General features: G+C 41.8%; 1 protein-coding gene across 7 annotated transcripts in view; it reads right to left on the bottom strand.

Moving 5' to 3' along the window:
- The window catches only part of ANO5 (anoctamin 5), a 55,114-nt gene extending 39,288 nt beyond the window's left edge, over window positions 1-15,826 (bottom strand). For 2 of the 7 annotated variants that reach the window (XM_064657181.1, XM_064657183.1), the window contains exons 1-3: window positions 15,680-15,826; window positions 6,216-6,260; window positions 2,961-3,031 (exon numbers count right to left, since the gene is read on the bottom strand). In XM_064657181.1, coding sequence (XP_064513251.1) covers window positions 2,961-3,031; window positions 6,216-6,260; window positions 15,680-15,740 — 177 coding nt within the window. In that variant the 5' untranslated portion in view covers window positions 15,741-15,826. The remainder of the gene's footprint in view (window positions 1-2,960; window positions 3,032-6,215; window positions 6,261-15,679) is intronic. The other 5 variants (XM_064657185.1, XM_064657187.1, XM_064657186.1 and 2 more) reach the window with 3 other exon arrangements.
- Between the last annotated feature and the right edge of the window lie 1,637 nt (window positions 15,827-17,463).

Here is a 17,463-nt window from a genome sequence, read left to right as displayed (position 1 = left end):
TGATTTACTCTATAAGGGTTGGAATATGAAAAGCTGCAGAACTCCAAGTGATCTTATTTTTATTTTGTCCTTGTGGGAGATTAAATAATAAGAAAAATACAGAGGCTGAAGAAGAAGATTAAAAAAAAAAAAAAAAAAAAAGGAAAAACCCAGAGTGAAATAGGCAAAAATCACAAAGGACCAAACGCACCACAGATTGGAGACTCAAATGTTCTTTGAGTCCTGGACTTCATCCAATTTTTGTATATATGTTGGCAGGCTTCACTACAGACTGTTTTTCAACTTTGTCTTTGTTTTACTTGCATCACTCCTTATGTCCAAATCACTTACTCCTTTACAGATTACAAAAGAAAGAAAGAAAGAAAGAAACAATCACTGAATTATAGATAGGTAATGTTTCCTGCTCTCCATATTAAATCTAGATTTATTTTTTCCCTCCTCTAATCAATAGTAAGGCCTCAGCTTTTCTCTGAACAGAATTTCTCTGCACAGAATTTCTGCTGAGCAGAAACATATTGCTACTGTACGTTATGTTTTTTCTCTTCCAAAAGACAGCCCGAGCCTAATGAAGTTGTGACCTGCGTGTAAGTTCATTTAACTCTTTCCAATGTTTTAATTAATTCCATTCCTGTTTCAAAATTATTTGACTTAAATTGGTTTAAGACTTCCAAATGTTCATATTTTTCAACTGCAGAAACATTGTTAAGTGACAAGAAAATTACCAACATACCACAGGAGTAAAATCATTAAATAGAAAAATGTGCTACTTGTCAAAACAAGAACAAAGCATATTGACCCCAGCTCAGAAGGGCTTGGTGAAAAGAGGAGAAACCACAGCTTGTCTTTCATGCTGGGATAGAAGACCCTGCTCAATTCCTACAGGAATGCATCAAGGATGTCAAAGGCAGCCTAGCAAAGAACTGAGGGAAAAGAAATTCTTCCAGTTTATACAGAAGACACCTGAAGTTGTGACAACACATGAAGACAAAAGATTAACATTTTATGAAAAAAAATCCCATAAATATTAGGGGCTATCTTACTACTGGAATGAATTCATAGAAAAGCTAAGTATAGACCTAACCTGAATATCTAGGACATTATTAATCAAGAACTAAGCCTGTCATGAGTGATAAGAGTGTGAAACTGGGTAAGAAGATTAAGAATAACTCTCTAGCTTTATGTCTGGCTAATGCACAGAAAGTAAAATGACAATGTATTAGGGGACATGGTGTAGGATAAGGCAAAGCACAGAAAAGTAGTAATTTTAAGGTAAGCAAATATCAGATGACCAGCTGATCTGCAGAAACAAACTATCTAAAGCCAACAAGTCCTCTCAGAGGGAGCAAGGAAAACAACAAAACAAAAAACCCAAGTTATCAAGTCAACTCAGACTGATATTGCTAATATGAAAATATTTTTAGATACTTAAGAACAAATTAAGAGGAAAAATACTTATGTAAGGAAACACAAGAAACAAGCGACAAGGCTGCATAAAGTTATCAAGGAGAGATTTTTGAGAGGATAATCAGATATATTTTTCCCAGACAAGAGTGTGCTGAAGATCAGAGTGTCCTTTCTCATCCCATAATGAATCTTTCACCCTTCAAAAAAGGTTCAAATCCCATGTCTCTACGTATATGACATATGCATTGCACCCCTTCTCCCATGTTCCCTGTCTTTTCATACATCCTAAGGCATGAAGTGAATTCTTTCAAGCTTTGGTGAAATAGGTCATCTCCATCCACTCAGAGACTCACAAGTAACTCAGAATCAGCTTATCATAGTATGATGATTCATACACTATAATTGGAGATCATGTCTGCCCATTGCTCATTGAACTATTTGATATAGCTGTTCACTGAAAATCTTCCTGGTGAAAAAGATGATTACAACTCCTACAACAGATTCAGAAAGTGGCAGGGTGAACATACGAACAAGTTTTAAGATGGAACTGGTACATTTATGAAAACATTTGGATGATATGGTTGCATGCTCTAGGAAGATAAAGAACTGTGTAATTTAGGAAGCTCTTCTGAGTTCTGTCTTCATGTGATCATCCCCAGAATTGACCCTCAGAGGTAGGTGAGGACATGTTTTACTTTTAAGAAGTTCAGCAGAACAGTTGCAGTTTTTCAACACTCAACAGACATCACTTCTGATGAGTGCTCATTGCCAGTGTAAGACTCTACTGCGACAGAACACTTGCTTCTTTTCCTATCTGAAACTCTTCCTATCTTCCTCTAAGCCTATACCAACAATAAAGAAATCAGACTATAGGAATGAAAATAAAATACCGATTTCAAGAACATGTATTTTCAATATTCTTTTTGTTTCTTAACTGAATACTAACCACACACTGCTACCACACGACATTGTGTACTGCACATATTAAGCAATGAGGTGTTGTGAAAAGACGAATAGCTGATGATGCTTTTCATATTGCACATGTTGCAAGGAAGAGGTACTTTAGTAACTCAAACCGTCATTTGCTTTCTCGTGCTTCTTGCAGCGCTGTCACAACATTCCTAGAGCAGCAGAACACTCACATGCCTCCATCTCCCCAGCAGGCCAGCAATGGAATACCCAGCTTAAAACAAAGCGTTTGCTTTGTGCAGAAACATTATGTTTTTCCAATTGTCCAAACACTTAATGATTGTGTGATTCTAATTTCAAGACTAATACTGGAAACACCATTAAGTTCATACTGTTTTCTACCTCTACTGTTTTGTAGCACCGACATTGTTAAGTCTCTTACAAGACTCAGTGAGTATCAGTGTTACATCCACAGTTTTGCTCTTTCAAAACAACACAGGAAGGAAACGTTTACATGGATGAAAAGGAGGTAGAAGACAATCTAAAAGAAATATTAGTTTTAAAACTAATTGTGCAATTCACAGCAACCACTCTTCTTTCTTCCTACCAGCAGTACATTAGCTAACACCATCCACACTGTACCTTACCTCAGAGCTGCTTGGGATTTCTGATCCTGCAGTTGAAATGGTTTCACTTAAGGGTCCATTGCATTCTTCCCCTAAGGAACATTGAAAGAGAGATTCACATCAATACATTCCTTATTTTAAAATATTACTGTCTCTGAAAATGACATGGACCTTGAAGGCATCGAACTATGAACAAGGAAAAGGTGGAAAATAATCCTCAGTCAATCTCCAAGAATAGTTATTTAAAGGGGAAAAAACGCTGCAAGACAATACACTCAGTCTGTCCTACCTTGGTGTAACTCTGCAGAAACATATTTTTAACTGTGACAAACAAAAATCTGTTGCCATCATGTATCCTTCTTGTTTCAAATACCTGCTAGGTTGCTGTATAAGAGGGTCTCACACCCAGATGCCTTGGCTGTGAAAAGTCAATTACCTACGAGATTGCTTGCTAGACATTGAATTAGGGTGTGTTTTTTTGCTAAGGGGTTAATGATGCATAACCTCAAGATTACAGATGCCCACATAATGGAGACATGACAACAGATCAAGAATAGTAATATGAACCTAACTAAGCTTCTTGTTGTTTAAAAACAAAAACAACCCCAAAACAACAACAACAACCCAAATCAAAAGAAACTACCTTCATTTTAACAGCAGTGAACTCCAACATGACTTTCCCACAAATACAGTCACTTCACCAAGGACATTGTTACTTAAATGTTAATGTTAGGGAGGAAAATCATATTCGGTACCTTCAGAACCCTAAACTGTATTGAGACACCAGCTGGTTTTGTGTTTCTGAACTTACTCTGTCATCGGTTTCCTCTGGGGAACAACTCTGAGCCATCAGCTATAGGCTCCTGTTCCAACAAGTTTTGGTAAATAACCATCTCTCTGGTGATTAGACTGACACATCAGTCTCCTAAATCAGGCATCTCAATAACTTCCACCACCAATGGAAAAGGATAAGCTGTTTTGAAAACAGCTCATCAAAATCTAGAGCAGGCATCTAATAATGGTGTCTCTTTCTTTCAAAAATGAGAATTCATCTTACTCCTCTCTCCATCAAGGAAGTATTGCTGAGTACAGCTTAGACTGGACAGACTGAATAACTGGTCCATCTTAGACTGGACCACTATCAAGACAACTACAATTAGATTATTCCTACCAGAAACCCAACTTTTTTTTCTTTTTTTGTAACCTGCAAATATTTGATGCCAAAATTGTATCCAGGCAGGATATAAACTGGTTCTTTGAAAATAAATAATAAGCTACTTAAATAGAACTTGGGAGTATTTTGTTTCTTACAATTTTTTTCTTTCTCTAAGTTCACTTACAGAAAATGGTCTCTAATTTATAAGCTTACATACAATATAATGAGAAACTGGGCAATGGTACATAATGGTATGTAAAATATAATGAATAAGTTTCTGAATGCCACGACATTTAAAGCTGTTGCATGCTATGCTGCTAAGGCAAACTACACCTGCAAAATCTGTACTAATAGCTACAATCTGAACATTTGGGTTTTATTTATGCACTTGTAGAAAAGTGTCTCTGTGTGCTGATATGTGTGTGGAGACAAGTGTTAAGTCACCTCTAAAAAGTTAGTCTGAAAGTAAACAATGTGGGATCATTCTTTCTACCCAAACATATCCCAAATGCTACAAGGACTACGCTGTAAGACAGAACATCAAACACAGAAAAGCTCTGCAGCACAGCACTGAACTCAGTTCACCTCCCAACACAGCAAGAACGTCCAACATATGCAGGAGAAACAAATGTGACATTTTGTCACACAGCCCTCCAGTCCCAGGCCACGAGCAGCCTGGGCACCTCGTCCCTGCAGCAGGAACATTCAATTTGCTGATGCTGCCAGGGGGACTTTAACTGATTCCACGGCCTATAACAGCCTTTGTATTTGGGTTTTTTTTTCTGGATTTTATCCTTTCTGTAGTTGTGAAAGTCTGACCTCAGGAAGAATTATAATTCAGAGTTCCACTTTTTAAATGCTTTCCCAATACTGTGGTTGATTACTTAGGCAACTTGTGCAAGGAAATTCTCTTTGACCCTGTATTAGAGAGGGGTCCCAGACATACTGAAACTTGAAACCATGACACCATTAAAAGCTTAACAAAAACCAATATTTATTACCAAGAGGTGGCCAACAAAACAAACAAACCCAAAAGGGAGGAAGGAGGAGAGAAATAAGCCCCCAGCATGACATCCTCCCCCCCCAGTTACCCAGCTGTTGCCCATAAAGTTATCCTACCAACCCAGCATGCCTGTAATTACCCATAGCAGAAGCTGTATCCTTGGAGAGTCGGTAAGTTCACAATCTGGCAGGCGTCCCCGCCAAAAGGCAACGTTGTCCTTGGTGTGAAGTTAACTCGCCCCAAGAAAGCACTACCAGCTTTTTATACTTTTTATACAATTAATTGAGTGGCCACCACCCCCCAGGTGTGGCCAGCACCGCCCAGCCCGAGGCCCTCAGTCCCACCTCCCGGTTATGTAAGTGCATCCCTTCTGCGCACGCGGGAGAACTTCGGAAATCCCCTCACGCACGCGCAGAATGTTTTGGGGGTCTTTCTTAATTGAGTCTGGGGGCGAGCCTTCCTCATCCTCCTCCTCAATCTCTCCTTCAAGCGACCTTGGAGGACAACTGGCCAATCACAGAATACCAATTAAAGCAGTTTATACAAGAAGCTCTCTTCAAGGACAACTTTCCCGTTTATCAGTGCTTCTTTTCCCATAACTTGGCAAGGAAAGAGCAAAGCTTTCACAGGTGGCAGGGCCAAACACAGACCAAAAGCGTCAGCATAAATTCATCCTGGTACAGACCCACGTGAATAAACCTGAATAACCCTAGAGCAGCACAAAAGAAGGTAAAAAGAAAATGCAAAACATACATTAACTGAGAAGTACGACATACATAATATGTTCGCTCCTTGAAAAATACATGAACAGATTCCTGAACAAGAGCAGCACAAGCAATGCATGTCCAAGTCATGTAGGAAGGTGTAAAGGAGCCACATCCCAGAACCACAACAAGCACCAGGAACGGAAATGCCCAGTTAGTTCTTAACCAGGAGAGCTGCCCACAGATAGCCAACAATTGACTTGCAAATCACACTGCAAAAGGCCTGGCCCATAGGGGATATCAATGACTCATATTAACTGAAGTCTGATTTTCAAGAGGCTCCCAGCAGAAAAAAAAAGGGACAGAGGACACAGACAAAAGGGAGGAAGGTGTAACATGGGTTAGTACAATACCTTCTGACTCTGATGGCTTGAACTTGGTGAGAATCGCAATGTCATCTTGAAAAGGAAAAAACACTTCAGTAAGAACCAGAAGTAAAATTCACTTTTAATATGAACCCATTTCATAATTCTCCTCTATCCTTTACAACAGCCACTATATCCAACAAAAGAATAAGCCCTGGATGCCAGAGACTGTGAGCCAGACAGAAGGTATGGAGCAGGCTCCTCTTGGAACACCAACATTCACCTTTTTGTCCAGGCACCTTATTCAGCAACACAAAAAAGGATGGCTCTTTCCCTATCAGCAGCAGGTAGGACATAATAGTTTCTGCCAGCCAAGAAAATGCCTCTAAAATTCTTCACAAAATTACAAGTTCTTATCTAAAGATTGGAGTAAAACAATAACATTCCAGTAAAAATACTATATTTAAGGGTAAGTCCTTGTTCCTCAACACTACATGCTTTTTTGCACATAAAGAGATTCTACAAATGTCTGCACACCGAGAACAACAAACACAGACAGTTAGTAAACTTAATTACAAAATGCTTTTGTACAAATTGCAGTCACTTCTGGAAGTTTTTTTTGTTCAAAATTAACTCCAGACCAACTCTATGACCATCAAAAGTCACTAAAATTGTTTCAGACATTTATGATTTTAGTATTTGTTCAAATCACTGGCCTTCACGGGCATGTCCATGTCCTAGTTGAAAGAAATGCCTCTTTCCCAATGTAACTGTTGTCTTCCACAGCCTTACAGTTCTTCACTCAGCTATTTGCAACTTCCTAAAGACGTGTGCCTTGGGAGTTTGCACGTTACTGGAAATAAGCAAGCTTCACATGGCCTGTAATTCTGCAGTATTAACATATGCTGTCCCAAACTACATCCAGCCACAGGGCAAACCTACTTAGAAACTTCTGGCGTGCCACCCCTAAGAATTACAGACCATTTTCACTCCAATTATAGACCTGAACAAGCAGAACAACAGTAATTCAAAACAGAAATCAACGTTCAGCAGTGAAGACTGAAGAATATAATCAAGACTGATTTCACCTCTTAAAACATAAGGAGTTTACCCACAAAAAAAAGGTACTTTTATCAGTGCAATCTCATGATTTCTGCAACAAGCATGAAAAATGGCTTTTTGTGCAATGAAATGATTAGTCATTCTACAGTAGTTTAAATTTGTTCAAAGTGCCAGGTTGACTTTGTTTTTCTACAGGGCAAAACTGATAATTTAGGAAAAGACAAAAGTGCATGTGTTCAACGCTGTTGCAAAAAAGGAACAATGCCATTGTAAAACAATGCCTCCCATAGCCCCCTATTTTTCTGATAGCTGCAGCAAGGTGAGGGGCACCAAAAAATGAGCTGCACATTCTGCAGGAGAAATGCAGCCTGTCACAGGCCACGTCCTGGTCACAACAGTGGTGCCTCAACTAGGCAAGCAAAAGGCCCTGGACCACGGGACTTCTCACGCAACCTTTAGTGCACTTTTTGAGGAGCGGTTTCAGCTTCTGAGACTCTCCCAGATGGAGTAGAAACACACTCTGGAGGACACTACAGGCCAGATTCTGGTCTCCAAAACAGCAAGAAGTCCACCCTGCTATGGGAAGAAGAGATTTTAGCAATACAGGCATGGCTGGACTGTGCTACTTGTCCTTGAAAGCCAATGAAAAAGTCCTTGGCTTTTTAATTACTAGGAAAGTCGTAGCCACAGATGTTGTAGCCCCTTTAACTGTACCTAATCAGCAATCTCTCTGGAAGATGACAATCCTTGTTACTTCAGCATCCCTCAGTAAGTCGGGGTCTGCTGGGTGATGGCAAATTAAAAAGCCTGGCTGATGATGCTGCACTGGAGGTACAGCTGGGCCCACTGCAGCTGGTGTGTAGATACTGCAGCATGGCACAGCTCAGACTGTGCCTCAGGAAAAAAGAGCAAGAAAAGACTCTTAAGTTTTCCTTTCCTCCAACTTCTACCACCCTGATTCACGTGCACCAAGCAGAGCTCTCGACAGACGTGCTCCTACCAGTAAAGATGTTTACAGATTAGATGCATCTAAAACCAAGTGGCAGCTGAATAGATATTTTTAAGGATCAAAATTTTCCTTTTGCTACTAAAACTAGAAAATCATCTGCATTTGCAGACATAAGACCTCTGATAGAGCTATTTCAAAGGCAAAGTCAGAGACAGGATTCTCAGGCAGGCGTTCATAAACTGCATTGTTCAGCAGCAACAAGACAGTATTACTGATGTCCTGCTCCTACTTTCAGTATTGTTTCCAAAATACTGCTTTCATTTATTTCCACTATTTTTCTTAGCCACAGTAACAGCATCCTTTTCAGCCAACAAAACCAAGGAGGTCAAAAGAGCTCTCAGAGCTTTGACACTGTTCTGCACGTGTATGACACCTGTGGCATATTAGTTTATAAGCAAACATATCCCTAGAGCAAAATGCTGACGGCCCAGGTAAAATGAAAAACAAACAGATAAACCAACCAAAACCCTAACAAATCCTGAAACTTACATTGCAGCTGTTATGAGGTAGCTACTCCGTACTATGAAGAAAATTCCCAATACTCATCCTTAACAAGCAATGAAAAATAATTTTATTCCTAGATGTCTTGAAGTCACCATCTGAATAAACCCCTGCCATTATTCAATCACCTGGCCTGGCTGACAGAAAGGAAAAATCAATTTGAAACATGCTTATTTATCACTAAGTCAATGTGCTATTTATAGTACTGTGTCCTTTGCTCCCAAACAATCACCATGGGATTACTGCTGTAGTGGGATCTACTCCATCTCATTTCCATCCTTGATAAGGGTCTGATTCAGCATTGCATCACTAATAAAAGCATGCACTGAACAAAGACTTCTCCAGAAAAAGGTCACTCATTCCAAGCAAGCACCATAATCAGTACTGCCAAGTGCTTCCACATCTACAGAAAACACCTTCAAAATGACTTATTAACTAAACTTATGTTGCATAGTGATCATATCCTCCCAGAGCTGGATGGCTGAGTTGCCATGGGGAACTGGAGACCCACCTTGCTGGCTCCTGAGCAAGGAAAATAGGGTTTTACTTCACATGGCATTGCCTGAAGAGTAATAACTTCACTGCTGAGCCAAAAGTTCAATGTCAAAATGATGTCTGAAGTGGTGGTTTATGCACATGCAGAAATGCTACTAAAAATTCAAAACTATTTCTTGACAATGAAAACATTCTCAGTGAATCCAAGAAAGTTTACTGCAAACATTTTAAAAAAATTTTATTAGTTCCTTAAAAAAAAAGATTGCATTCAAGCATAGGCTGCATCATGGACATATAAATTTTCTGCACACGCTTTATTATTAAACAAGCACTTTCCAGAAAACAGGCATTTATCAATGCATCAGAAGAAAAAGAAAAAGAAGTCTTTTATATAGGGAAAATCTGTTCCTATCAATAAGAAAATCTCATTCAGCACTTGGAAAAGACACGAAGTCTTAGTTCTAGTCTCTAGTATAGTAATTGGGTATTTTAAATCAGAACTCCACGTTTACCCTCAGCTGCCTCTCTTTTAAAGAACCACAAAATCACCTCCCCTTTTGATTGAAAGGCAGCAGGATAACAAAAAAGGGGAAAAGAAAAAAAAAAAGAAGTTGAGTACAGCTGGTTTTAGCAAAACAAGCACAAGCACAGTGTTGTAACACAGATCCTGAATGGCATTTACTGCAGCTAAGGCAACAACCATTACCATATTTTATGCACCAGCATAGAAAAGACTTAAAGCACCTAGACCTTTAAGGTCATTCTGCAGAATGACACATGTAAACTGATTAACAGGTTCAAATGCAGTTAATAAAAGAAAGCCCAGACTAGAGATAGCTGGACAAAGCCAAGTATTTTTAAACTCTGCAGCATTTATATGCATGCAAGTAAGGAGGACTAGGATGACAAACAAACCTCAGTAGAGCTGGGTGGTAAAACACCAGACAGTATTCCTCAGCTTCATGTTATCCAGACATTTAGCTTCAGATGGCCAATTTAATCTCCAAATTTTTGTCCCTTCTGGTCCTTATGCTCTACCTCATTCAATACTCTTGATTATGCTTCTAATGAAATGCATCATTGAGAATTTTGCTAGTATATCCACCATGTATCTCATTTTCTTATAATAAACAACATAAAAATACACCAGCATAGGAAGACCTTTTATAAACAAATGCAAGAATTGGAAGCATTAGTGTTTTTGTCCAAATTACTTTAAAGACAATGAGTAACTCTGGAATTCCTAAACTGATCCCAGAGAGGAACAGTTCCTATCAGTCAAGAAAATGAGCAGGGCAATGGACCAGGGCTTCCATCACTTGGAGTTTTTTATGTGAGCACCAGTCAATTAACAGAACTGAAGTAGGTAAAGGTATCCAACCACCAGTGGCCTCAAATCCACATCTGCTAGCTATTACTTGTTAGTATGGTATATTCTAGCATACTATAAATTGCAGAAACACAGGCTTTCTGATTTCCTACCCAACAGTTAGGAAAACTTTGAATAACAGACCACAGGACCCTCTCTAATTTAGGGCTAGTGCAGAAAATGAAAGGCCAACCATGTGCATCACAAGCCCTGCCCACATGGCTTGCTGGGGTTCTGCTACTTTGCCAAAGGCCTTAAATTTCATATTTTCCCTTGGGAGCTGGGTAAAGAAGAGAATCACTTGGGATTTCCAGTTATAAGACTGCACTTCACACAAAGATATACTTGCTTCCTAAAAAAACATGTTTGGAATTTCACTACCTCATTGAGAATAGAGACAAGAACACCACAGCTTTAACAGCCACAGGTTTCAATGAAAAACACAAATCTCTACAGTATAATCCAAGTAGCCAAGTCCCAAACTAGAATCATCTCCTCCCAAACACAGCGTTTAATGTAACACAAAATGTACTAATTGTTCCAACAAATACACAATGTTACATGGTGTGCTATCACACAATGTTTAACCTATAAATAATTCCTGACATGCTATTCAGCTTTGGTACACAGCAAACACCTCAAAATCCTTCCACAATTATGTTATAATTGCAAGAACTATCCCTAGACCTTCCTTGCCCTCCGTGCATTTGCACACACGCGCACGTGAAAAGCTATCACCAAATATAATGAAATAACTGCTAGATAACAAAACACAACCCAGTAATCATACTGCTCTTTGCTTTCATCCCCAGATCACAATAATAAACCTGTGGAAAGGTTCACTGCATTATTACCCTGCCTGTTAACATCTGACCACATTCTTACATCACCTTCCTAATTACACGTTTATGTCAGATGACTGTAAATCTCCTCCACCTGCACATGCAACTCATTAGTTTACAAATACTAAACATGAAGACAACGGTACTGGGTTTAATGGGTTGGTTGTTTGAGAATTTTTTTTTTTACAAATTATCTGCCAACAGTTCTCAGCATAATTTTAAAAGCACCTTGTCAGTAGTGCCCTGATATCTTATCCTAGTGATTGCTTTTATCACAGTAATTATTAAGCCTTTGTACATAGAGGTTAAAGTGCACATCCTTTTTTATAGTAGTTATTTTCATTTGTGTAGGGAACGCCTCAGAGTAGCACAGTTCACCAGGCAGTACCTTAATTGCAAATTGATGGAGAGGGAAACACTGAGAGAACATCACTTTGCCTTACACCAGAAGGGATTTGGTGGCTTTCTTGGCATTCATTTGGCATTCACAGCCCAGAACATCTGGCCCCAGCTGGAACCAAGCATTCCTCCAGGAACTGTTATGAGGGAGAGACAGGTACAGATGATTTTACTCTTGTTTTCTGAGCAAGAAGTTGAAGTTGTGGACCCCTTATTACATAGAGGCTAAAACACTTTCACCTGTGATGGCAGGACTATCACTCAGTTCTGCACCCGAGGGATCTTAGAGGTCTTTTCCAACCTTAATGATTCTATGAATCCAGCTGTATTTCCCAGCTTCCCAAAGTGTGGCCTAAACAACCCACAGAATTGCTACTGGGTTTAGATGGCATGTGGGGGACTTAATCCCTCCTTTGCTGCTCACCAGGCTACAGGGAGTGAGTTTAAGCTCATATGCAGGGTTCTCACCTAAAATAAGTGTTTTCCAAGAGCAATTTTTCTTTCTTTTTTTTTTTAAACTAACACAATCTTTGGAGAAAAGTCCATACTTAACAGCTGCAGTGGAATGGGCTTGATGTTCTCATTTCCTCATTAAAAGCATCATACAATGATATGATGTAAGCTGTTGGGATCAGTTCCCAAAAGCAAGTTTTCCTACTACAGACAGGAGTTTTCTGCTACAAGGAGGTTTACCTTCCAATAACCAACCTGCATTTACGCTGTGCCCCCGCGGTGACTCATAGCAGCCAGCAAAGAAATTCCACTCAGAAACTACACATTGGTTGGTCTAAGAGTATTTTCTCCCCTGCCTTTTATATTCTGAACTATCTATAAATTTCTTGGAGCTTTTATTTCCTTACCTAGGAATAATCTTTCCAGCAGCTTTCCCATTAACAAACCCCTTGGTTTAGCCCTGTGGGAACACGATATCCCGTTCAGCGTTTCCACAAATAGATCAGAAATTACTCCATACATTGCGCCAGTAATTAGAGACAGATGTAGTTTTGAACACAGGTATGTATTTTATGTTATTAGTATGAATCATAATAATTCTGATCAAATAAGTGAAGTATCATCATCTATTAAATGACAGCAGTATTTGGCCCTGAATGTTGAGGCATTACAAGATGCCAAAACTCTGGCACAAGCGCTGTTTGCAAGTCATACCATTGGCTCTTCCTGATGTTTTTCCACCTTTCTCAGAGGGAACACAAGCAAGATGACAACCAAACTAAGTGAGCATTTGAATTTATACGGCTTAGAGTGTTTCGAGTTCAAACCAGACTCCTGGAAGTTTCTGAAGAGGAGCCATGTGTATAAAGGCAGCATATTTCAAATCATGGCATGGAGCCAACTGCAAGTTTCCAGAAGATCCACGGTCTTGGGATATATCCCACAACATAGTTACCGTAGCATTAAAGTGCTGGGGGGAAAAAAAACACTGAAAGGCAACAAAGACATAAATATTCCTAGCAACATAGTGTGGTCTTCTTCCTCTGATATTTACATTCCAATTTCACAAGTTCAGTTTTCTTAGAGTTTAATATTTGAGGTAAATGACACATATCTTCTAACAGAATGCAAAATCACACACACAGAAGTGGAAGTTGTTACCTCACGCAGATTTAATTCAGCAGGAAGCCAGAAAACTTCCTTCCAGGTAGGAGTTGTGGCACACAGGCTCTGAACACAGACTCTGCAAGTTAAACTGTGTAACAGCAGCAGAAAGTTTTTCATCCCCACAACCTGTCTACCAGCATTCAAGTTTAATGAAAAGCAGTAGTAAACCAGAATTAAATACACACACACTATCCAAATACAAACATGGAAAGGAAAATAAGTAGCAGATGTCTTCTCTTCTGCCTTATTCCTACTGACTCACATGGGCCCTCTTATGCACATTAGACATGTACAGCCTTAGGAGGCTTTTCCTTAAAGGCACAAAACAGATGTTTAGATCCACAAGAAGTTCTGCTGGCAGTACATGCATACTGTTAAGTTTTCTGAGACATAATTTAAGGAAGATTTTATTTTTTTTAACCTTGAGAGATTTTTGGGCAATGAATTTGCATAAACTTTAAAAAGACTACTCATATTCAATTTGTTTCTGTTTTAGAAAAGTGGCTAGTTAAAAAAAATTAATTGAACTGTTACAAGATTTTGTCTGAACAGTTATGTGCTACTGTATGGTAAATCCTCCTTAACCATCCTTGTTCACTGAAACTCCTCAAATCTCCTTATATTCAATATTCATGACTAGAAAAAACCCACAAGGCACTCACGGGAAAACTGAATACTGCGTTTACAAACCTGACTTCATAGAATCCTTCCCTAAATGGGAATATTTTGTGTGCTCTGTAAATATTTTTTAGTCTCAAGCCACTTCAGAAGAACAACCCCTGGTTAGAGCAGTTCAGTTCTAGCACTTTTCACTGCTCACAGGCAGCGGGATGGGCAGTGACTCAGGCCTCCCCACATCCCCTTTGGAATAGCATTGCTGGCCAAGAGGCTGTAACACCCATCTGCTCCAGTTCCTAAGAAGCCTGCCAGCTCCACCAGGCTTTCCCAGAGAGGGCCAACCTTCGTCTGACACTTGCTGTGGATGCCTGCCTCCCCGCAGCTGGACGCCGCTCCTTGCTGGCACTGCTAAGAGCTTCTTCTGGGTAATTTTCACAGTCAATGCCTGCCATCGTATCTCTCTGAAACAAGATTGTCAAATATTTTGAAAAATCACGATTTGACACTAGTGCTGGGGGGTATTAACATATATTATGGCATTATAGGTTTTGCTAAAACAGACAGCATAATTGAGCTTTGAGGAAGAACACATGACCCAAGAAGCCAACACTTGAGTTCCTTCCTGCTTTAAGATCTTCACTTCTAGGACTGATGGCAAAGCATTATTCCCCAAAAAAAAAAATTTTTCCAGGTCAGCATTTTTATTTTGTTTTTAAATAACCACAGTCCCATGCTGAAAGCATCAACATGCTCTCCTACATCTCACTGTTGATTCACGTTGCCATAGGTGCTGATAAATACGCACTTGCGTCATGTTATTTTACAAAATCATTAATATGACCACATTTATTATAAGCAATGACATACCATACCGACATGAAGTGGAAACTGTAACCTGGCTATTGCAAAAGAAGTCAGGTCCTGACACAAACCCCACTGCCCAGCTGCCACTGCTGCAGGGGCCTCATCCAAAGCTGAGGGGCACCAGCACATCTGGGATGGGGTGGCAGGGGAGAGGGGCTGCTCCCACCTCTCCCACCTTCCAAGAGAGGGGTGACTCAGCCTGCTCTGAACCTTCTTGTAATGGCAACCTCAGCTCCTGGGAGCCGGCACCTGATCCCAGCTGGTGCCTCGGGGGAGGATAAAAGTTTGCCGTCAGGCAGAGGGACTTGTGCATTTGCAGTGTGCTTTAGGATGAAAATCAAGGGGTTTCTCATTGTTCTGGGGCGGGTGATGATGTAAGAACCTTTGCTTTCAAGGTTTACCTGGGGTTTATAAAGATCTAATCATACTTTGATCAGGCTCATGGAAAAGTGGCTCTGCTGCGCTCAGTGGAAGCCGGAGGACCAAACCCGAGGCAGGAGGGGCCAGGAATCCCCCCGGATCAGCCCCATCTCACAGATGCCGGCCTGCAGACCCCGGGGAGGAACCAGAGCGCCCCAAATCCCCCACGCCCCGCTCGCCCCCGCCGCCTCCCACCCGCGACGCCTCCGCGGGCCCCGAGTCACCCCCGGGCAGGAAGCTCAGCCCTGCCCTGCCCTGCCCCGGGGGGCAGAGGCGGAACCGAGCAGCGACTCCCTCGCTCCCCCCCGCTCACCGTCCGCCGACAGCGACATCTCGATGAGGGTCTCATTGCCTCTCTTGCCCAAGCGGTTCATGGTGGCCGCCTTTCCTGCCCTCGCCGGGAGCGGCCGAGGAGCGGAGGGGGTGACTCAGGGCTGGGCCGCTCAATACATGCGCACTGCCCGCGGGGCGGAGCGGGGCCGGGCGGGAACGGGGGAGCAGCCCCGGCCGGGCGGCTCCGAGAGGGGCCGGGCCTCGCAGGAGGGTCGGCAAGTTCGGGGAGGTGCTGGCCCCGCAGGGAACAAACCCCCAAAAATCAGACCATGTGCCTGAGAGTGGTGTTTATATACGTGGTGTGGGCTCGGCTCGTGTCCCTTCCCAGCGTCTTGTGCGCCCCCCGCCAGGAGCAGAACAGGCGCGCTGTGCTCGTCAATATCTAAAGCATCCCTCTGTTATCGACAGCGTTATCATCACAAAGGCAAAACACAGCCCCATAAAAGCTACCAGGAAGAAATTTAACCCTTGAGGCTCCGTTGACAGCTGCTCCTGCAGCTGTACCATTCATAGAATCATAGAATCAGCCGGGTTGGAAGGGACCTCTGAGATCAAGTCCAACCCTTGATCCAACCCCGCTGTGGTTCCCAAACCATGGCACTAAGTGCCACATCCAGTCTCATCTTAAAAACCTCCAGGGAAGGAGAATCCACCCCTTCCCTGGGCAGCCCATTCCAATGCCTGATTACCCTCTCTGTAAACAATTTCTTCCTAATATGTAACCTAACCTCCCCTGGCACAGCTTAAGACCTTGACCTCTTGTCTTACTGATCGCTGCCTGGGAGAAGAGACCAACTCCCACCTGGCTACACCCTCCTGTCAGGGAGTTGTAGAGAGTGATGAGGTCTCCCCTGAGCCTCCTCTTCTCCAGGCTGAACAACCCCAGCTCCCTCAGCCTCTCCTCATAGGACTTGTGCTCGAGTCCCTTCACCAGCCTTGTTGCTCTTCTCTGGACCTGCTCCAGCCCCTCAATGTCCTTCCTGAACTGAGAGGCCCAGAACTGGACACAGCACTCCAGATGTGGCCTCACCAGTGCTGAGTACAGGGCAAGAATCACTTCCCTGCTCCTGCCAAACTGTTCCTGATCCAGGCCAGGATGCCATTGGCCTTCTCGGCCACCTGGGCACACTGCTGGCTCATGTTCAGCTTTCTGTCAATCCAAACTCCCAGGTCCCTTCCTGCCTGGCTGCTCTCCAGCCACTCTGTCCCCAGCCTGTAGCCCTGCATGGGATTGTTGTGGCCAAAGTGGAGGACCCAGCACTTGGCCTGGTTGAACCTCATCCCCTTGGAATCAGCTCAACTTTCCAGCCTGTCCAGGTCCCTCTGCAGAGCCCTCCTGCCTTCCAGCTGATCGACATTCCCCCCCAACTTAGTGTCATCTGAAAATTTGCTGACGGTGGACTCAATCCCTCATCTAAATCATTGATAAACAGCCCTGACTCCTCATTGCTTCCTTCAATCGTCAGAGACAGTTCCCAACACTCTCTATGTTCAGTACATGTATTTAGTATATGTTTTTGTATACTAATATAATCTCAGGCCTTTCAGATTAACTTTTTTGTACATTCATCTTTTATTACCTGAGTTAACCATTCCATGCACCAAACTGGTGGGGAGTTTTGTTACTGGGGCAACTGTAACACAACAGCAGCTTCATTACAGGAATTCTTAATAAAAAGTTATTCAAGTCAATCAGTTGATTCATGAGCATGTTTTCATATTAAGCCTTTATTTGTGGAGCATTACTGCTTCAATAAGTGTATT

The sequence above is a fragment of the Pseudopipra pipra genome, chromosome 6 (assembly GCF_036250125.1).
Source record: "Pseudopipra pipra isolate bDixPip1 chromosome 6, bDixPip1.hap1, whole genome shotgun sequence".
Lineage (NCBI taxonomy): Eukaryota > Metazoa > Chordata > Aves > Passeriformes > Pipridae > Pseudopipra > Pseudopipra pipra.
This window is presented reverse-complemented; position numbering and strand designations above follow the sequence as displayed.